This window comes from Eulemur rufifrons, chromosome 7 (genome assembly GCF_041146395.1).
Source record: "Eulemur rufifrons isolate Redbay chromosome 7, OSU_ERuf_1, whole genome shotgun sequence".
NCBI lineage: Eukaryota > Metazoa > Chordata > Mammalia > Primates > Lemuridae > Eulemur > Eulemur rufifrons.
The window spans coordinates 273,882,553-273,898,108 of NC_090989.1; the positions used below are offsets into that span (position 1 = coordinate 273,882,553).

Here is a 15,556-nt window from a genome sequence, read left to right on the forward strand (position 1 = left end):
TGTGGACATAAATTTTTAACTCATTTGGGTAAATACCAAGGAGCACGATCACTGGATCATGTGATAAGAATATGTTTAGTTTTGTAAGAAACTGTCTAATTGGCTGTTTTGTAAGAAAATGCAAAGTGGCTGTTACAATTTTGCATTCCTACCCGCAATGAATGAGGGTTCCTGTTGCTCCACATCCTTGTCAGCATTTGCTGTTGTCAGTGTTCTGAATTTTGGCCATTCTAATAGGTGTGTAGTAGCATTTTAACTATTTATTCATTTGAAAAGCATTATATTGATGTCTCTTCTGCAAGTCCAAATCACAGACTGTCTTGTGAAGCCATGCTATGGAGATTATAGGGAAGAGGAAGAACAACCCAGATGGCTTCATACAACTCATCCAAACCCAAAATTCTTGTTTTGGACGAAATTTAATTTGGTCAATTATGATGTTTTGTGAGTATTAACGACTGGTACTTCTTTTTACTTTTTGTTGATGCTTGGATTCCTTTTCTTTGCTACTAAAATAAAGTGTGCTTTTATTATAATATTGGCTTCTGGAAAGCTAAGGGTTTACAGTGTTGGCTCTTTAAGAGGAGAGAGTGTATCTGAACAATATAAAGAAGGACTTCGATATGACTATAGCCGGTGGTCAGAAAAATCCTTCAGTACTCTAGAAGTTCAAGAAAAATCTATTGTGCCCTGAAGCTTGGGAAACAATACTGGGGTGAGCGGGGGTGCTGAGGAGAGTCACTCTGAAGTTTCACATTGTTTAGAGATTAAAGCACTGTAGTTGGCTCCATGCATTGTTGCTTGAAAACAAAGCAAACATTACACCTCCTAAAAGTCCAAATCCACTTATCGGGATTTATTGCTGCTGAGTACAAACAGTCCTCTCTTGCCTCAGAGTTGAGGGCACAGGGCCCAGCGCTTTCACCAGGATGGGCAATTTGCAGTTAGTTCTGCAGAGTTGCAGCTGGATGGTTGAAGCTGTTGTGGGGCAGTGGGCAACATTTTGTTCTTTTTGGAAACACCAGGATCAAATCAATCTGCAACGTGGCTGGCTTATCCCCTTTTGTACCAAAGGATTAGGTGAGCAGAGCATTGGCTCCCAACCCACACAGTACAGACTCTTCTAGTAAAAATCTGAAAACTCCACAGTCACCCTTCACTATTAGAGATGCCAGGTTAGGCCCCTGGGATCGGCATATTCAGTGATGTTGGACCTTGATTAATATTAATGATAGCAGCGGTGATGACTCCTAGGCTCTGGGTTGGGGAAGGTTATCTTTGGAGAACTATCAGATCTTCACAGAGCTCTCTTTTAGGTCCTACCTTGACAAAGCTCAAGCTCAGATCAACGTGAGCCTTCAACTCTTTGTACAAGGCAAGGGAATCAACTTTCCATGTGGCTTTTTCAAAAGAGGTACAGGTAGAAAGGCCCAGAGGACAGGAAAAAAAAAAAAATAGGAAAACTGAATTTTTCGGTTTTGTTTTTGGGAAAAAAAAAAAATTGAAAAATTCTCCAAAAAAGGAAAATGGGTTCTATTTAACAACTAATATTACAGCTAGAACTTTCAAGTAAGAATGACTGCAGTTTTTTCTTTTCTTCATCAAATGTTCTGAAACAGGAGATGGAAGCTGAAACTGGAACCTCTCAAACCTTTGGAAGAGGAAGTTCTGAACAGCCAAATATCCCAGGGCCAAATCCTCCAGGAGGGATAAGGCAGAAGTGACCTGAAGAACCCATGGAAGAGTGGTCATCTGTGTTCCACCATGGAAAACCACTGTGCTTAGGTCACTCTGTACCTAGAAGCTGAAGTAAATCCTTCTTGTCCTTGGTCCTGGGCCTTGAGAGCGTAGCAGAAAGAAGATGCACTCTGGGCTGTCTAGTAGCTGGCACTTGTAGAATTTCCAGAGGAAGCCATGGAGATCAGGAAGTGGGTGGCTGTGGGTTCGCTGTTGACTCTGACCTCGGTGGATAGGGTGGACATTTCTGCCTGCAACTGGAGACCATCACTCTGAGGTGAGAATGGGTAGACTCACCTGCTATTGTTTTGCTCCCAGGCTTTTGGGGCTTCCGCTGAAAGGAGACTGAAATGTTCCGTCTTAAACGGTCTCCTGTCTAATAACTCAGACAAGCCTCCATGAGTCCTGGGGTTCCCTCACAAACATTTGGACAGTGGAACAACAAAAAAATCAAGGACAGTTTTATCAGTGACACCTACCTTCCGACAGCAAAAACTGTCAACCCCACAGTAATTTTCTGTTTGGCATAATAATTTTCTAAGATGGCTTTGTTGTAAGTGCCTTCCCACACAACTGGTGCCTTCCAGCTGGTCACTGTCACAACCTCTGGGCGTTTCCTGGTAATAAAACATAGAGCACCCTGAGTCAGAACAGCTTTGCTAGGCAGGGCAGAGACTGTCCAAGGAACGATGCGTCAGCTATTGTTGATCTGCAGTGACTGTCCTTGAATCCTGACTGTAGCTTAACCCCAAGCACTTGGCTAGGAGGTGTGACATTTGCAGGGGCAGCATCTTCTGGGTGAGGGATAGGACGCTTTGGCCCAGGTCCTCCCTCTGAGGGCTGTCTTGAGGGGACTTTTTTTTTTTTTTTTTAAGAGACAGGGTCTTGCTCTGTCGCCTGAGCTAGAATGTAGTGGCATCATCATAGCTCATTGCAACCTGAAACTCCTGGGCTCAAGCGATATTCCTGCCTCCGCCTCACAAGTAGCTGGGACTACAGGGGCATTCCACCATGCCCAGCTAAATTTTTTTTTTTTTTTTGGTATTTCTGTAGAGAAAGGGTCTCACTGTGTTGCTCAGGCTGGTCTTGAACTCCTGTCCTCAAGCAATCCTCCTGCCTTGGCCTCCCAAAGTCCTAGAATTATAAGCATGAGCTACCATGCCCAGCCCATGAGGATCTTACCTATATATCTCACACCTTCTTTCCTCTCCTCCTGCTTTTTTGGTTCTTCTCTTATTTCTATATCCTTTCCCCTGTCTCCCCAGCCTTTTCCTAAGCTGTCAGTGGCATCTTTGGGTATTTATCCCTGTGGGTGCCATCTGAGCCTAAAGACGACCCTAATCCTTGATACAGGGGGATGAGACAGTGACACTAAGCTGAAAGAGAGAAAGCTGTTTCAATTTGCCTTTTGCCAGACAGGGATTTCTGGGTAGGAACCTGGCTGTTGGCCAAAAAGGGCCCCAGACTAAGCTGATTCTGGTGTTACCGTTCATTTTACAAACAAGGAAACAAAGGCACCCGGAAAAGAAGGGACTTGATAAAGGCCCAACAAGGCCAAGGCTGGAACCCAGGGCTGGCTCTAGTAGAGATCCCAAGACCATCTCCCCAGAACATGCTGCCTCTTTCCTAGGAACATAAAAGTGTTGGGGATTGGGGGGGAGTAGGTTTTCTGCACTCAGAAAGCTTGAAAGGGACTTGGCAAGGTCAACACAAACGCAGGAAGCGACATAAGAGCAATGACAAAGCATAAAACCCTGAATGGTAAATTGCAAAGGCCAGAGCAGCAGTGGGGCTCAGCCTGCTGGTGGAGCTCCAGGCAGCTGGAGTGGTGGAGTCTCTGCTCAGGAAGTGGCTGCATTTCCCCCACTGGGAGGTGGAGACTGGCACGTGGTTGTTTAGATTCAGACTCCAATGGGCCTGGCACCCCGCATGCCATACTCTTGTATTTCACTGGGGGGAGCACCTCAGCTCAACAGCAGGTGACTGGGGCAAAGTCCTGGTGGTCCCTGCCAGGTTCCTGACTTCCTCCCAGCTGGAAAGCTGTGGCCCTGGTGAGGCTATGGGCAGAGGTTAGCAAATACTTGGGGCCAATGAGAACTTCCCCACCCCTTGTATAGCAGGTGGAGGGCTGGGTTTTCACAGAACTGCCCCTACCCATCAGCAAAGTGATGCTGACGGGCATGGCTGGGTCATCCCCTGCCTTGTCCAGCTGCAGCCCCAGCATGGAAAAGGAGACTCGGTAGACTCTCCTCCTGCCTCCAGTCTCTCGTTGCCAAACTCTGCACCCTGGAATTCTTGAGCTGGCTCTGCCCTCCCACCCCAGCCCCGGGGCACTGCTTCTGGCCTGCTTCCTAGGTACCCACACACAGGTGGCAGCGCCCCCAGATTGGTCCAGAAGGCGGAGTGGAGAAACACGCTCAGGCTGCTCTCAAGACCTGCCCTGTCTTGTCTGGAGGCTCAAACTCAGACTTGACTCTGCCCTCAGCACTCCAGGTGTGCCCGATACATGGAGGACACAGTTGCTGTCAGTTTCCTTCAATCACGAAAGAGGCTACCGGGCACTCTGCATCAATCTTTGCCTGGCACTGTCACATACACTTTCTCATTTAGTCCTTGCAACACCCCTGTGATGTATTACGTCCACTGTCTAGGTAAGAAAACCAAGGCTCAGAGAAGCTTATTTATTAACTTGTCCACACAGCTGGTTGCTGATAATGGCAACTGACACACACTGAGCACTTCTTGTGGGGCCAGGCACTGTGTGAAGGGTTCACCCCCTGAGGTGGGTGCTATTTTGATTCCCATTTTGGCAATGAAGAAACTAGCACAAAGAGGTTAAGTAACTTGTCTGAAGTCACACAGCTTATAAGGGCTACAGCTGGGATTTAGCCCTGAACCCAGATAGTCTGACTCTTGAGTATGTGCTCTGAGCTGCCACCTATATTGCTCCTAAATGGACATTTACTTGCTATGCTGATGAAGTGGGGGTTAAAACTCAGGTTTGCCCTGATCTAAAGGTAATAGTATTTCCATTTAACTTAGCTGCTTTGGCATTTTCATCAATGCAGACTGGAAAATGACGAGCATTTTTGTTCTTAGAAGGTTACATGGGCCGGGCGCAGTGGCTCACGCCTGTAATCCTAGCACTCTGGGAGGCCGAGGCGGAAGGATCACTCAAGGTCAGGAGTTCGAGACCAGCCTGAGCAAGAGCGAGACCCCATCTCTATTAAAAATAGAAAGAAATGATCTGGACAGCTAAAAATATATATATAAAAAAAAATTAGCCGGGCACAGTGGTGCATACCTGTAGTCCTAGCTACTTGGGAGGCTGAGGCAGGAGGATTGCTTGAGCCCAGGAGTTTGAGGTTGCTGTGAGCTAGGCTGATGCCATGGCACTCTAGCCCAGGCAACAGAGCGAGACTCTGTCTCATAAAAAAAAGAAAAGTTACATGGTGTTTTAATTTTATAAAACCCCCAGCTTTGTTGAATGACAGGATTTCAAACCAAAAAAAATAACAAAAAAAACCCATAAACACAAACACACACACACAACTTACACTTCTATAAACAATGTTTCTGAGCTTAACCTCTTTCATATATTGCCATCTCATTCATTGCAGTTTTAGTTTAACGCATCAAGGATCTTTTAGCACTAATAGTTCTAACCCAGCCCACTAGCTAAGTCTTATAAGCTGTGTATAAGCTAGGCATTTGGTAAGCAGGTAATATTTTTTTTTAAAAAGGAAAAGGAACACCTATTTAATACTTACTATGCACCAGGGGCTAAGTACTTGACTTCCATTCTCTCATTTAACCTTTACAACCACCCTCTGAAATGGGTACTATCATCATCCCCATTTTAAAAAGCAGGGGGTAGGAGAGAAGAAGGGAATGAAGTCCTTTGCCATTTAATTTATACAAAGGGCCAGATTAGGGGATTCAATCCTTTGATGAGCATTTCCCCTTCCCTGCCCTGCTCTGTACTGGGTTGTCCTGCTAAGCACTGACATCGCAGAAATGAGACCCAGTCCTGCCCCTTGGGGATCTCACAGTCCCAACAGGCAGTCAGCCCTCTACACACTCCTCCACTGCATGACCACTCACTCCATATCTTCTAGAAAGATTGAGTCAGAAAACTAATGTTCAGTTTGGTTACTTGGATGGGAAAGATTCCTTCAAGCAGGAAGAAAAATTAGCAAAATTAAAAATTAATGTTTAATTAAAAATTAAAATGTTCAATTTCCCAGCTGTTAATTATTCAATTCCACTGACAGTTCCAACATGTCAGTGCCCCTAGCTAAGAAGTCAGACAACAGCCTGAAAATGTAGGTAGTAGGGAGGGAGGCAGAATGAGACTGGTTCCTGGATGAACCTCTGCATCAAGGAGTCTTTTTTTTTTTTTGAGACAGAGTCTCGCTGTGTTGCCCTGGCTAGAGTGAGTACCGTGGCGTCAGTCTAGCTCACAGCAACCTCAAACTCCTGGGCTTAAGCGATCCTACTGCCTCAGCCTCCCGAGTAGCTGGGACTACAGGCATGTGCCACCATGCCCAGCTAATTTTTGCTATATATATATTTTTAGTTGGCCAGATAATTTCTATTTTTAGTAGAGACGGGGTCTTGCTCTTACTCAGGCTGGTCTCGAACTCCTGACCTTGAGCGATCCTCCCGCCTCGGCCTCCCAGAGTGCTAGGATTACGGGCGTGAGCCACCGCGCCCGCCCAGCTACATCAAGGAGTCTTAGTCATCAAAACCCACAAACCCCAAAAAGAAGTGACAGGGGTAGCCCACATATGAGCAAAAGCTAGTCTTTGACAATGTCAACTGCCAGAAAGGTACAAGACCACAAAGATGGGGCTCAAAAAGGAGGGGAAATCACCAGGAAAGAGCTGCTCAGATGCCTTCCTTTGAAACAGGGCATCCAACTGCGTGACGTCAGCACGCACAGTTCCACCAGCGAAGGCCGAAATCTTCCCGAAAACTAAAAGGGCCTCCTTAACCAAAGCACACACCTCCCTAGGTTATTGACAGCTTTTTACTTTTATGTATTTATTTATGGGTACATTGTGGTACCCAAGGGCTAGTTAGAGGAAGTATTAAAATTCTATGAATCATGCAGTAGGTGGGAAAAAAAAAAAAAAGACAAAGAAAATGTGAAATGCATACAACTCATTGCCTGAACTTCTAAGTGGCAGCATGCATGACCAGGATCCAGTGAAGAGCTGATAGTGACACGAACAGGGATGGTGGCTGTGGAGTGGAGAGAAGGGGATGATGTGGGAAGGATTTCAGAGGAGGAATTGGCAGAACGTACTAACGAATTAGATTGTAAAGGGGATAGAGGAAGAGGTCTGCTGGACTCTGGTTTGGACCATTTACTGAGATGGGAAATGAGAAGAATACGGGTGGGGTGGCCAGGCACAGTGGCCTTCAGGAGGCTGAAGCAGGAGGATCACATGAGTCCAGGAGTTTGAGACTAGCCTGGGCAATGTCTGGGCAACATAGTGAGACCCTGTTTCTAAAAAAAAAAAGAAAAAATCAGCTGCACATGGTGGTGGCATGTGCCTGTAGTCCCAGCAGCTCAAGAGGCTGAGGTGGATCACTTGAGCCCAGGAGTTTGAGGCTGCAGTGAGCTATGATCATGACACTGCACTCCAGCCTAGGTGACAAAGACAAAGAGCCTGTCTCACAAAACAAAAAAGAATAAGGGTGGGGTGGAATTGAGAAATCTACTTGGGTCACGTGAGACATGCAGAGATGTCAGATGTGCAGGCAGACACAAGTCAGGGCTCAGCGGAAACATCTGGGCGAAAGATATATTTGTGAAAATCATTCTCTCACCGATGGTATCTGATGCCATAAAAATGGATGAGAGCACATTGGGAAAATGCTGTATAAAGAAAAGAGAAGAGGCTGCTGGACTTCCCCCCGAGAACCTCTAATCCCTGATGGCTGGGAAGAGGGAGCCGCCCCTTTCAAGGAGACTGAGAAGGAGAATGAAGTAGGAGAGAAATGAGGATGTGGTGTCATGGAAACAAAGAGAATTTGATGTGGAAATACGTGTACAATATATTGTCGTGTTTTAGGAAATTTATAGAAAAGAATACATTTATAGAAAATATATTTTATTTGCTCATTCATTCTTTCCTCCAATAATTCATCTTTGCAAGAAATAGATTTTGGTGCCCTGAGAAGACTTAAATTTGATGCTGCTTCAAACCAATACTCTTTAAAAATCCACTCATCATTCATTTGAGGTGAAGCCATGCAGGGGGAGAGTGAAGAGAGTGATGGCTGATAGCGGTGGGGTCTCTCCGCTTTGCTCCCAGTAATTCAGCCCTGGCCCTGCTTTCCAAGTCCCACTCAGCAAAGCGCAAGTGCCACAATAAAACTACACCACTCTCCTTAGAAGGGCACTGGGGTGGCCATCTCTGGCTCATCCAGCCTGCCTCTCGGGGGGATCTCATTTCCCCATCTAAGTGGCTCATCAAAGCAACAATGTTTCCACCTTCTTACATTTGTGGTAGTGGTTTAGTGTTTCAGAGATGCCTATCCTGTGGTCCAGCTCATAGAACACCTGAGAGGTCGAAATTCCCATCCTTCCACACTGGTATGGATCCCCCATCCCAAAACAAGAAGAGAACTTGCCAGAACATATTCAATCTTTCCAGAGCCCAAGATACCTTATACCGGAAAAGATGCTATTCTCCTTATCCTCCTCCTATGATTGTTCCTGCACCTTTTAAGTCCAGCCCCTTAACTGCTGATGTCAGACAGGATTTAGTCCTAGTCCTCTCCCTGGGTGGCCTCATCCAGGCCCACAGATCCCACTGCTATCTATACTCTGATGCACACTCGCCCTGCATACCTCTGCCAAGCTCAAGGACACCCCGTGACTCTCTGTCCAGGTGACCCGGAGGCACCTGAATCCACACACATGCTCCTCGCCTCCCCAACTCCGAGCCTGCATTTCTTCCTCAAGTCCCTTTCCTGGGTACAGTTTCTCAGGTCTACGGTCACCCTGGACAGCTCCCATCTCCTCACTCCTCAAACCACACCCATCCTTCCACAGTTGAGTGGATCACGCTTCCTTATCAATCTTGGCAAAAACTAGTTTCACATCTACTGCCTTTATAAGACTGTGAACTTCTCAAATATAACCATATTGATTGATTTCTCTTATCTCCTGTGCCTGACACAATGCCTAGCACAGTGCTTTTGACCATAACTCATAGTGAGAAATACATTTTCCATCACAACCAAATTACAAGCACATACACATTTACACAAAACAAAAACAAGGATAAACAATGCTTACCCTTGCTTCACGCCATGCCTGTGATATTCTATTCTATGTCAATTTTTTTAAAAGCTGGTTTTGACCCATTAAGCTAGTTTCTGAACACATTAATGGATAGTGACTCGCAGTTTGAAAAACACTGGCCAGCACATCATCAGTTTTGATCAACATTTGTTGTATACTTGCTTAATCAATGAATTCATGGCCCCATGAGGTTTTTTTTATTATCATTCTCATTTTATAGATGAGTTAACTGAACCTCAGAGAGAATTTTCTCGCTCTGACTCCAGATCCTGTGACTTTCCCACAATACTCTGTGGCCTGTAAGACCCTTTCCAGCCCCAATATTCATCTGCTACCATTGGCCAATTGCTGTCAGAATCATTGTGTTGCTCAATCCATTTGGTTCAAAATATCCAGATCTCAGTTTCTTATGCAAAGTCTATTGTTAAAGGTCTAACATACAGAAATTCTTTCTCCCAAATCAGGGCTATTCTCAATGGGACTGTTGCCTACACTGCCTCTGCCACCTCCTGCTTAGTGATGGACTCACTGCACACGAAGCGACGCTTCTTTCCTTACTTTGGATTAAACCAGTCCCACAGCTGAAGCTCTTCTTCGTCATCTTCCTTCCTTTGTTCCTTTTCTCTTCTTTTTTCTTTGTCTATGTCTTCCTCTTCTTGATTACTGGGGGTCCTAAGTACAAAGGGAGAGCAAGCTGGGTAAGGCAGGGAAGGCGATCTCTGGTGGTGGGACAGTTGGTGACTATCTCAGGAAAATGTGTTCTGGGGCAGAAAATGCACGCACAAGATTACTCACTGGAGAAAGGCTCCAGACACTAGGTGTCTGTTCATAAAGGCATACTTTTGATAAACAGGTGCAGCATTCGCCTTGCTTATCACCCTCCCAGGTCAGCAGGGTTAGCCATTTAATGACTCCGTAGCCCTCAGGTTATTTCGGTGGTGGCGGGTCGGGAAACTTGATAACTGTTTTCCCAAGAACACTTTAGTTTATGATTGTCTTTCTTGGATCTAAACTTCAGCCCAAGCCTCAGCCCCAAGTTAACTAGACAAAACCAAAACAAAACTGAAATGTCCTAGTCCCGCCCGCAAAGCAGATTCCTGTATGATTTCAATCAGAAGGTGAGTGACTGAGAGGGTCATGGACGTGAAACCATTTTATGAGGACTCTCTGCCAGCATCGGGTGGGTGGGCAAACACAGACTGCCATCCGATTACCCATCGTGAAACCAGCTCGGAAACCACCAACCCTTCTGAGTGCTGCTGTCACCAACTTCAGGGTTTCTAAGAAACGAAAAAGATTACGAACACTTTTAGAAAATGAGGCAGTCGTCAAACTCTTTTTATGGTAGAGATCATTTAAAACAAAAGCAAAAACAAAATTTAAAACCGCCAGTTCATAACACAGACAGAAATGAAGCACTGTAGCTGAATGAGAGAGGGCAGAACTGAAGCTCCCTTGGCCTCCCCCTCCCTTGGGCAGCTGCCTGCCCTCAGCTCACCCTGCAAGCCCAGGCAGGGAGAGTAGGGGAAAAGGGGCAGGTGGCGGGGTGGCTGGGGTTAATATTAATACGTAAACCTGAGTCCTGGACCTGCCACTTATTAGTTGTGTGACTGCGATAGGACATTTTCCCTCTCTGAATTTTGACTTCCTCCTCTGAAAAAATGTAGTTAATAATAAGAAACCTACCATGAAAGAGTCTTAATGAAAAACCAGTGCACATTCCCAAGGATCATCTCTTTTGCTAAACTAGCAGAATTCAGGTTGCTACAAAGGTCAGCCTGGGAAAAATTCAAGTTGCCCACAGGTCAGCAGCAACAGCCTCAGGAAATCTGAGGGTCACTGAACAAGAAGTTCAGGAAACTAATTAGAAGCCACTTTAGCCACCCACTTGAGAAAGTTTCCACTCTCACTGGGAGAGTCTGCTCAAGTTGGGGGCCTTCTAGAGGAGTGGGGAAGAAAGGGAAGCCAGGGGACATGGTGCCTCCAGCTGGACAAATCAGGTGTTGAGGTAATTCGTGAACAGGCAGAATGGCATTAAGAAACCTGTTTCAAAGCCCATCTACTCTTGGAAGCATTTGAGATAGTTCATGAGACATAGGTACAATAAGTAGAACAACAACATGAGAATAAGAAACCCGAAGTGAACAGAAATATTGATTTAGTCACCCGGGCACGTATTTTCACATGATCTGGGCCATCCCAAATGAAGGTTTTACTTTATTTTCATTTTACAGCTGAGATATTGGCTGAGTGGGTTTGAGCAAGTTGCCAAGGTCCCATGGCATGTAGGCATAAAAGCCAGGATTTAACACCAGGGGACAGATTATATCAGAAACAAAGGCTGGGCAAGTACAAGCAGTTAAGTACAATACTTTGCTTTGAGCTTTCTGGCAACCAAGCCAAGAATAGGAAGATAAAGTTTACATGGCTCTCATTTTCTTTTCACAAAATAATAATTAAAAAAGATAAACACTAGTTTATCAAGGGACTCTGACTTTTTTCCTGATTCTTATTCTCAGAGCAATTTCTTGCATAGGTCTTTAGACAACATACACGGGGCAGAATAATGGACAGTATCTTCCCAGATTCTTTTCATCACCAAGACAGGAATGTTCCCCAAATGACACTACTTAAGGAGACCCTTGATGAGAACTGAGGGTAAAATACAAATCATGGCTCTATACAGACAATACTGGGGGCCAGAGAAATACAGCCCAGATCCCCCGTGATCCACCCTCTTCCCTCCAACTTGGACCTGAGCACCATCACTGGCTGCCGTGTGAACAGGCTGTAGCGGGTGCAAGAGTGGATGTGGGAGCCAGCCACCAGGATGCAAAGCACTTACTTTGAGTGATATATCCACAAGAAAGAGCCTTCTGGGCTAAAAGCAAAGGAAAAATAAAAACATATCATGTTACTTTTAATTCTGAGAAAGGCTGTTTTTTTAACCATTATCATTGAGCCCTGGGCTGCACTGAGAGCCTGGGTTTTAGCTACTTCCAGGTTTCCACTTTCCTTTGAGTCATAACCAATGATAGCAGGAGACTGGGAATTTCCACTTGCAGTAACTTCAGGATATCAAGGAGATGGGAGTCTCTGGAGGATCTCAAATTGTGTTCTGTTTTTTGGTTTTTTTTAAAAAAAGAAGACAGCTCTCCATTGCCCAGGGGTGGCATCACTGAGGGAGAGGCTCCATAGATGCGTCCTCTTTTACCACCTACTCAGGTGTCTGGTGATGAAGAAGGCCCTGGAGGGTGGAAACACCATGGTCCAGCCATCCCTTACCCAGGATTTATCTTCCCCCAGAAAATAAAGCCTCAGTTGCAGAGCCTAATGCCAGGTCCAGCTCAGAGCCTTCTACAGAGCAGAAGGCATTTCTTTAACTAACGAAGGCAGTGAGACTGTCCTAAAGCACCTACAAGAGCTGCAACCCAGCACTCAGAACCCCGCCTGGCACTCAGGGCACAAATTTGTAGATCCAGGTTTACCAACTTGTCATATCTCTTTAACCACCCCTCCCCTCCTTACCCACTTACCCTCCTCTCCTAGAATCCTTCACCATTGCAATAGTCTTGGCAATATCCACACTACAGTGGCATTTTAACATGTACTCATCCTTCAAGGCACAGCTCAAATGGCACCTCTTCTGTGCTCTCCTTGATACGATTCTAGCACAGTGCTGGCATAGTAGGGTGCCCAATAAATATTTGTGAATGAATGCAAAAAATGGATTCTCCTCCAACTCAAACACAGTCTTTGCTTCTTTGAACTCTCCCAGTCCTCTTCTCTGCCTCTGACATCCTTCATCTACTTTGTATCACTGGTTATTCATACACACATCTTATGCCCCAGCTAGATCATGACACCTTGAGGGGAGGAGTTCTATTTGGCTCACATTGTATCCCTCACAGCACTCAGATCAAGAAGGAGTCCAGGACAATGATTCAGAAGATCTGAATTCTAATGAAACACAGACATAAATTCACTATTAAGTTACTTCACCTATTGGGTCTCCATGTTGTCACTTTAAAATGGTAGCCACCCACTAAAGGAAAGGTGGTGCGGTGGGTGAGTCAGAGAATGAGCTGCCGTCAGATAGCCGGGCACCTAAATCTTCCTGAAAATATGACCTTGAGCATTAATGTTTTACATTTCTGAGACTCGGTGTTCTCATCTAGAAACGTGGGATAATACCCACTTTGCAGAGCTCTCATAAGAACTGGAGGTAACGCACAGCATAGGTCCTGGCACACGCAGACACTTAATAATTAGCAGCTGCCATTGTCGTAATCACCATTATTTCACTATAACTTTTAAGGTTTCCTCTAGCTCTAACAGCCTAAGATTTCTTTATTTACCCAGCCTCAAATCAAATGCTGTTCTGGATGACATTCTTTCAGGGTGCTTTACTGACAACGGTTCTATTTACTAACTATTAATAGTTGATGTGTTTGATTTAGTTATCTTTAAATCCTTTTTAGCTCAGTGCCGCCTGGCTAAGGTTCGTATCCTCAGCTCACCTCAAGCCATCATATGGTTAATTCGCAATGTGGCAAAAGATATCTCCTCCCTTTGAAGCCTCTTGCAGATGATCAGGTGGATTCTGCACATCAGAGAATAATGTGGCGGAGTCCAGGTGCCAGACTATGGCCCTGAAGAGCAGCTAGAACCTGCTCTGGCCACTGTGCAGAGAAAATATGCCCAGCACTGAAAAATAACCCTCTTTCTGAGAAGCCAGTGCCAATATGCACATCAGAGCCTTTGGCTCTCATATTTTAATTTTGTGAACCACCCAAATTATGGAAGTACAACTCTGGCTACAATTCAAAATGCCAAAGTTATCCAATCGAGTGTTCAGACTCAGAGCTTGAAGGTTATCCAAAAGAGCATTCGGACGCTCGGCAGGAACCGCAAAGGGCACTGGTTCTTCGGTTGGACTTTTCCAACTGCTAGAGCTCTTCCTTCTATTTGCCAAAATCCCCTGTCCTCTTTTGTCCTCTGGAGCAAATGATGACGGTGACGGTGATGATGATGACTCTTGTGGAGTGAATGTTTCTATCCCCCCCAAATTCATATGTTTAAGCCCTGCCCCCAGTGTGATGGTATTTGGAGGTGGGGCCTTTGGGAGGTGATTAGGTTTAGATGAGGTCATGGGGGTGGGCTGCTCATAATGGAATTAGTGTCCCCTGAGAAGAGGAAGAGACAGTAGCTCACTCTCTCTCCATCATGTGTGGATACAGGGAGGAGGTGGCCATCTGCCAGCCAGGAAGAGCCGTCCCTGGGGAACTGAGTTGGCTGGCACCTTGATCTCGGACTCCCTGGCCTCTAGAACTGCGAGAAATAAATTCCTGTTGTTTAAGCCACCTAGTCTGTGGTATTTTGTTATAGCAGCCTGAGCTGGTTGAGATGACAACGATAATGATGACGATGATAGTTAACATTTAGTGAGTGCTGATTGAGTCCATTGCCCCAAGTGCTTTATACACAAGAGCTTATTTAATCCTCTCAACAACCCCCTGAGGCAGGCACTATTATCATCCCCAGTTTTAAAGAGAGGGAAACTAAAGAACAGTGACTGGGTAACTTGCCCAAGGTCACAGAGGAGGTAAGTGGCAGCCCAGCTCCAGAGTCTGGCCAGGGTACTTCCCCAGCCTGCAAATGCCTAAGGAAGCCCCAGGGTCCCTGCACCCAGCTCTGAGTCATCTCTTCTTTGGATTAAATACCATCAGTTTCCTTAATTCAAAAGACCTAGTTTCCAGACTCTTTTAACTTGGTCACAGTCTAGCTTGTCGTGTTTTTCTTAAAATGAGTGCTTCAGAATGAAACAAGAAAACATTCCAGAAGTGGTTAGATTTGGCTCCAGTGTTCTGGAGATTCCTCTGTTTTTGATGTATCTAAACGTGCAGTTCCTTCTTTAATAGCCGAGATAGTCCTGCAGGCTCAACAAATTTTAGAATTTAAGAATTGAAAGAGAAATTCAAATGTTACTCCCGAACATCATCCTGAACTTGGGGGCCACTGAAACACTTCACCATGAAAATATTAACGGTGCCGGGACAGCTCTGTACAATTCAATTGTACAGCGGACTTTTTGAACCTGAAAGCTGAGCTTTTCCAGTGTCTTGAGTCAAAGGCATCACACATTTCTGTAGCTGCTTGTGGAGACTTCTGTCAGAAGCCTCTCCAGCTGGAATCTCCAAGGCATAGTAGTTTCAAAAAGCACAGAGGCAGCTCATATATTTGGGATGAATCCACAGATGAATTTGAAAACTCAGAAATCTTTCATTCATTTTGCTTTCCAGAGTTAAAAAAAAAAAAAAACAACATCCAGAAATTTTAGCCAGGCACAAATGAATCACCAGCAACTCAGTGTGTATTTTATAGCAAAAGTCAACAACTTGAATTGCTCCTTTAAACTCTGCAAATATTTTAGGATTGCAAAATTTAGGGTGGATTTTTCATGAAATTCCTATCTGAAATTTCTTAAGGTAATTTCTG

At 45.1% G+C, this 15,556-nt stretch overlaps 1 protein-coding gene across 1 annotated transcript in view; it reads right to left on the reverse strand.

Annotated features, from left to right (window-relative positions):
• Positions 1-2,282: 2,282 nt before the first annotated feature.
• GGTA1 (glycoprotein alpha-galactosyltransferase 1 (inactive)) overlaps positions 2,283-15,556 on the reverse strand; it is a 53,637-nt gene continuing 40,363 nt past the window's right edge. Inside the window, 5 exon segments of the mRNA XM_069474608.1 lie at positions 2,283-2,354; positions 9,617-9,674; positions 9,676-9,730; positions 10,273-10,338; positions 11,904-11,939. Of these exon segments, the coding sequence (XP_069330709.1) occupies positions 2,335-2,354; positions 9,617-9,674; positions 9,676-9,730; positions 10,273-10,338; positions 11,904-11,939 (235 nt within the window). The 3' untranslated portion in view covers positions 2,283-2,334.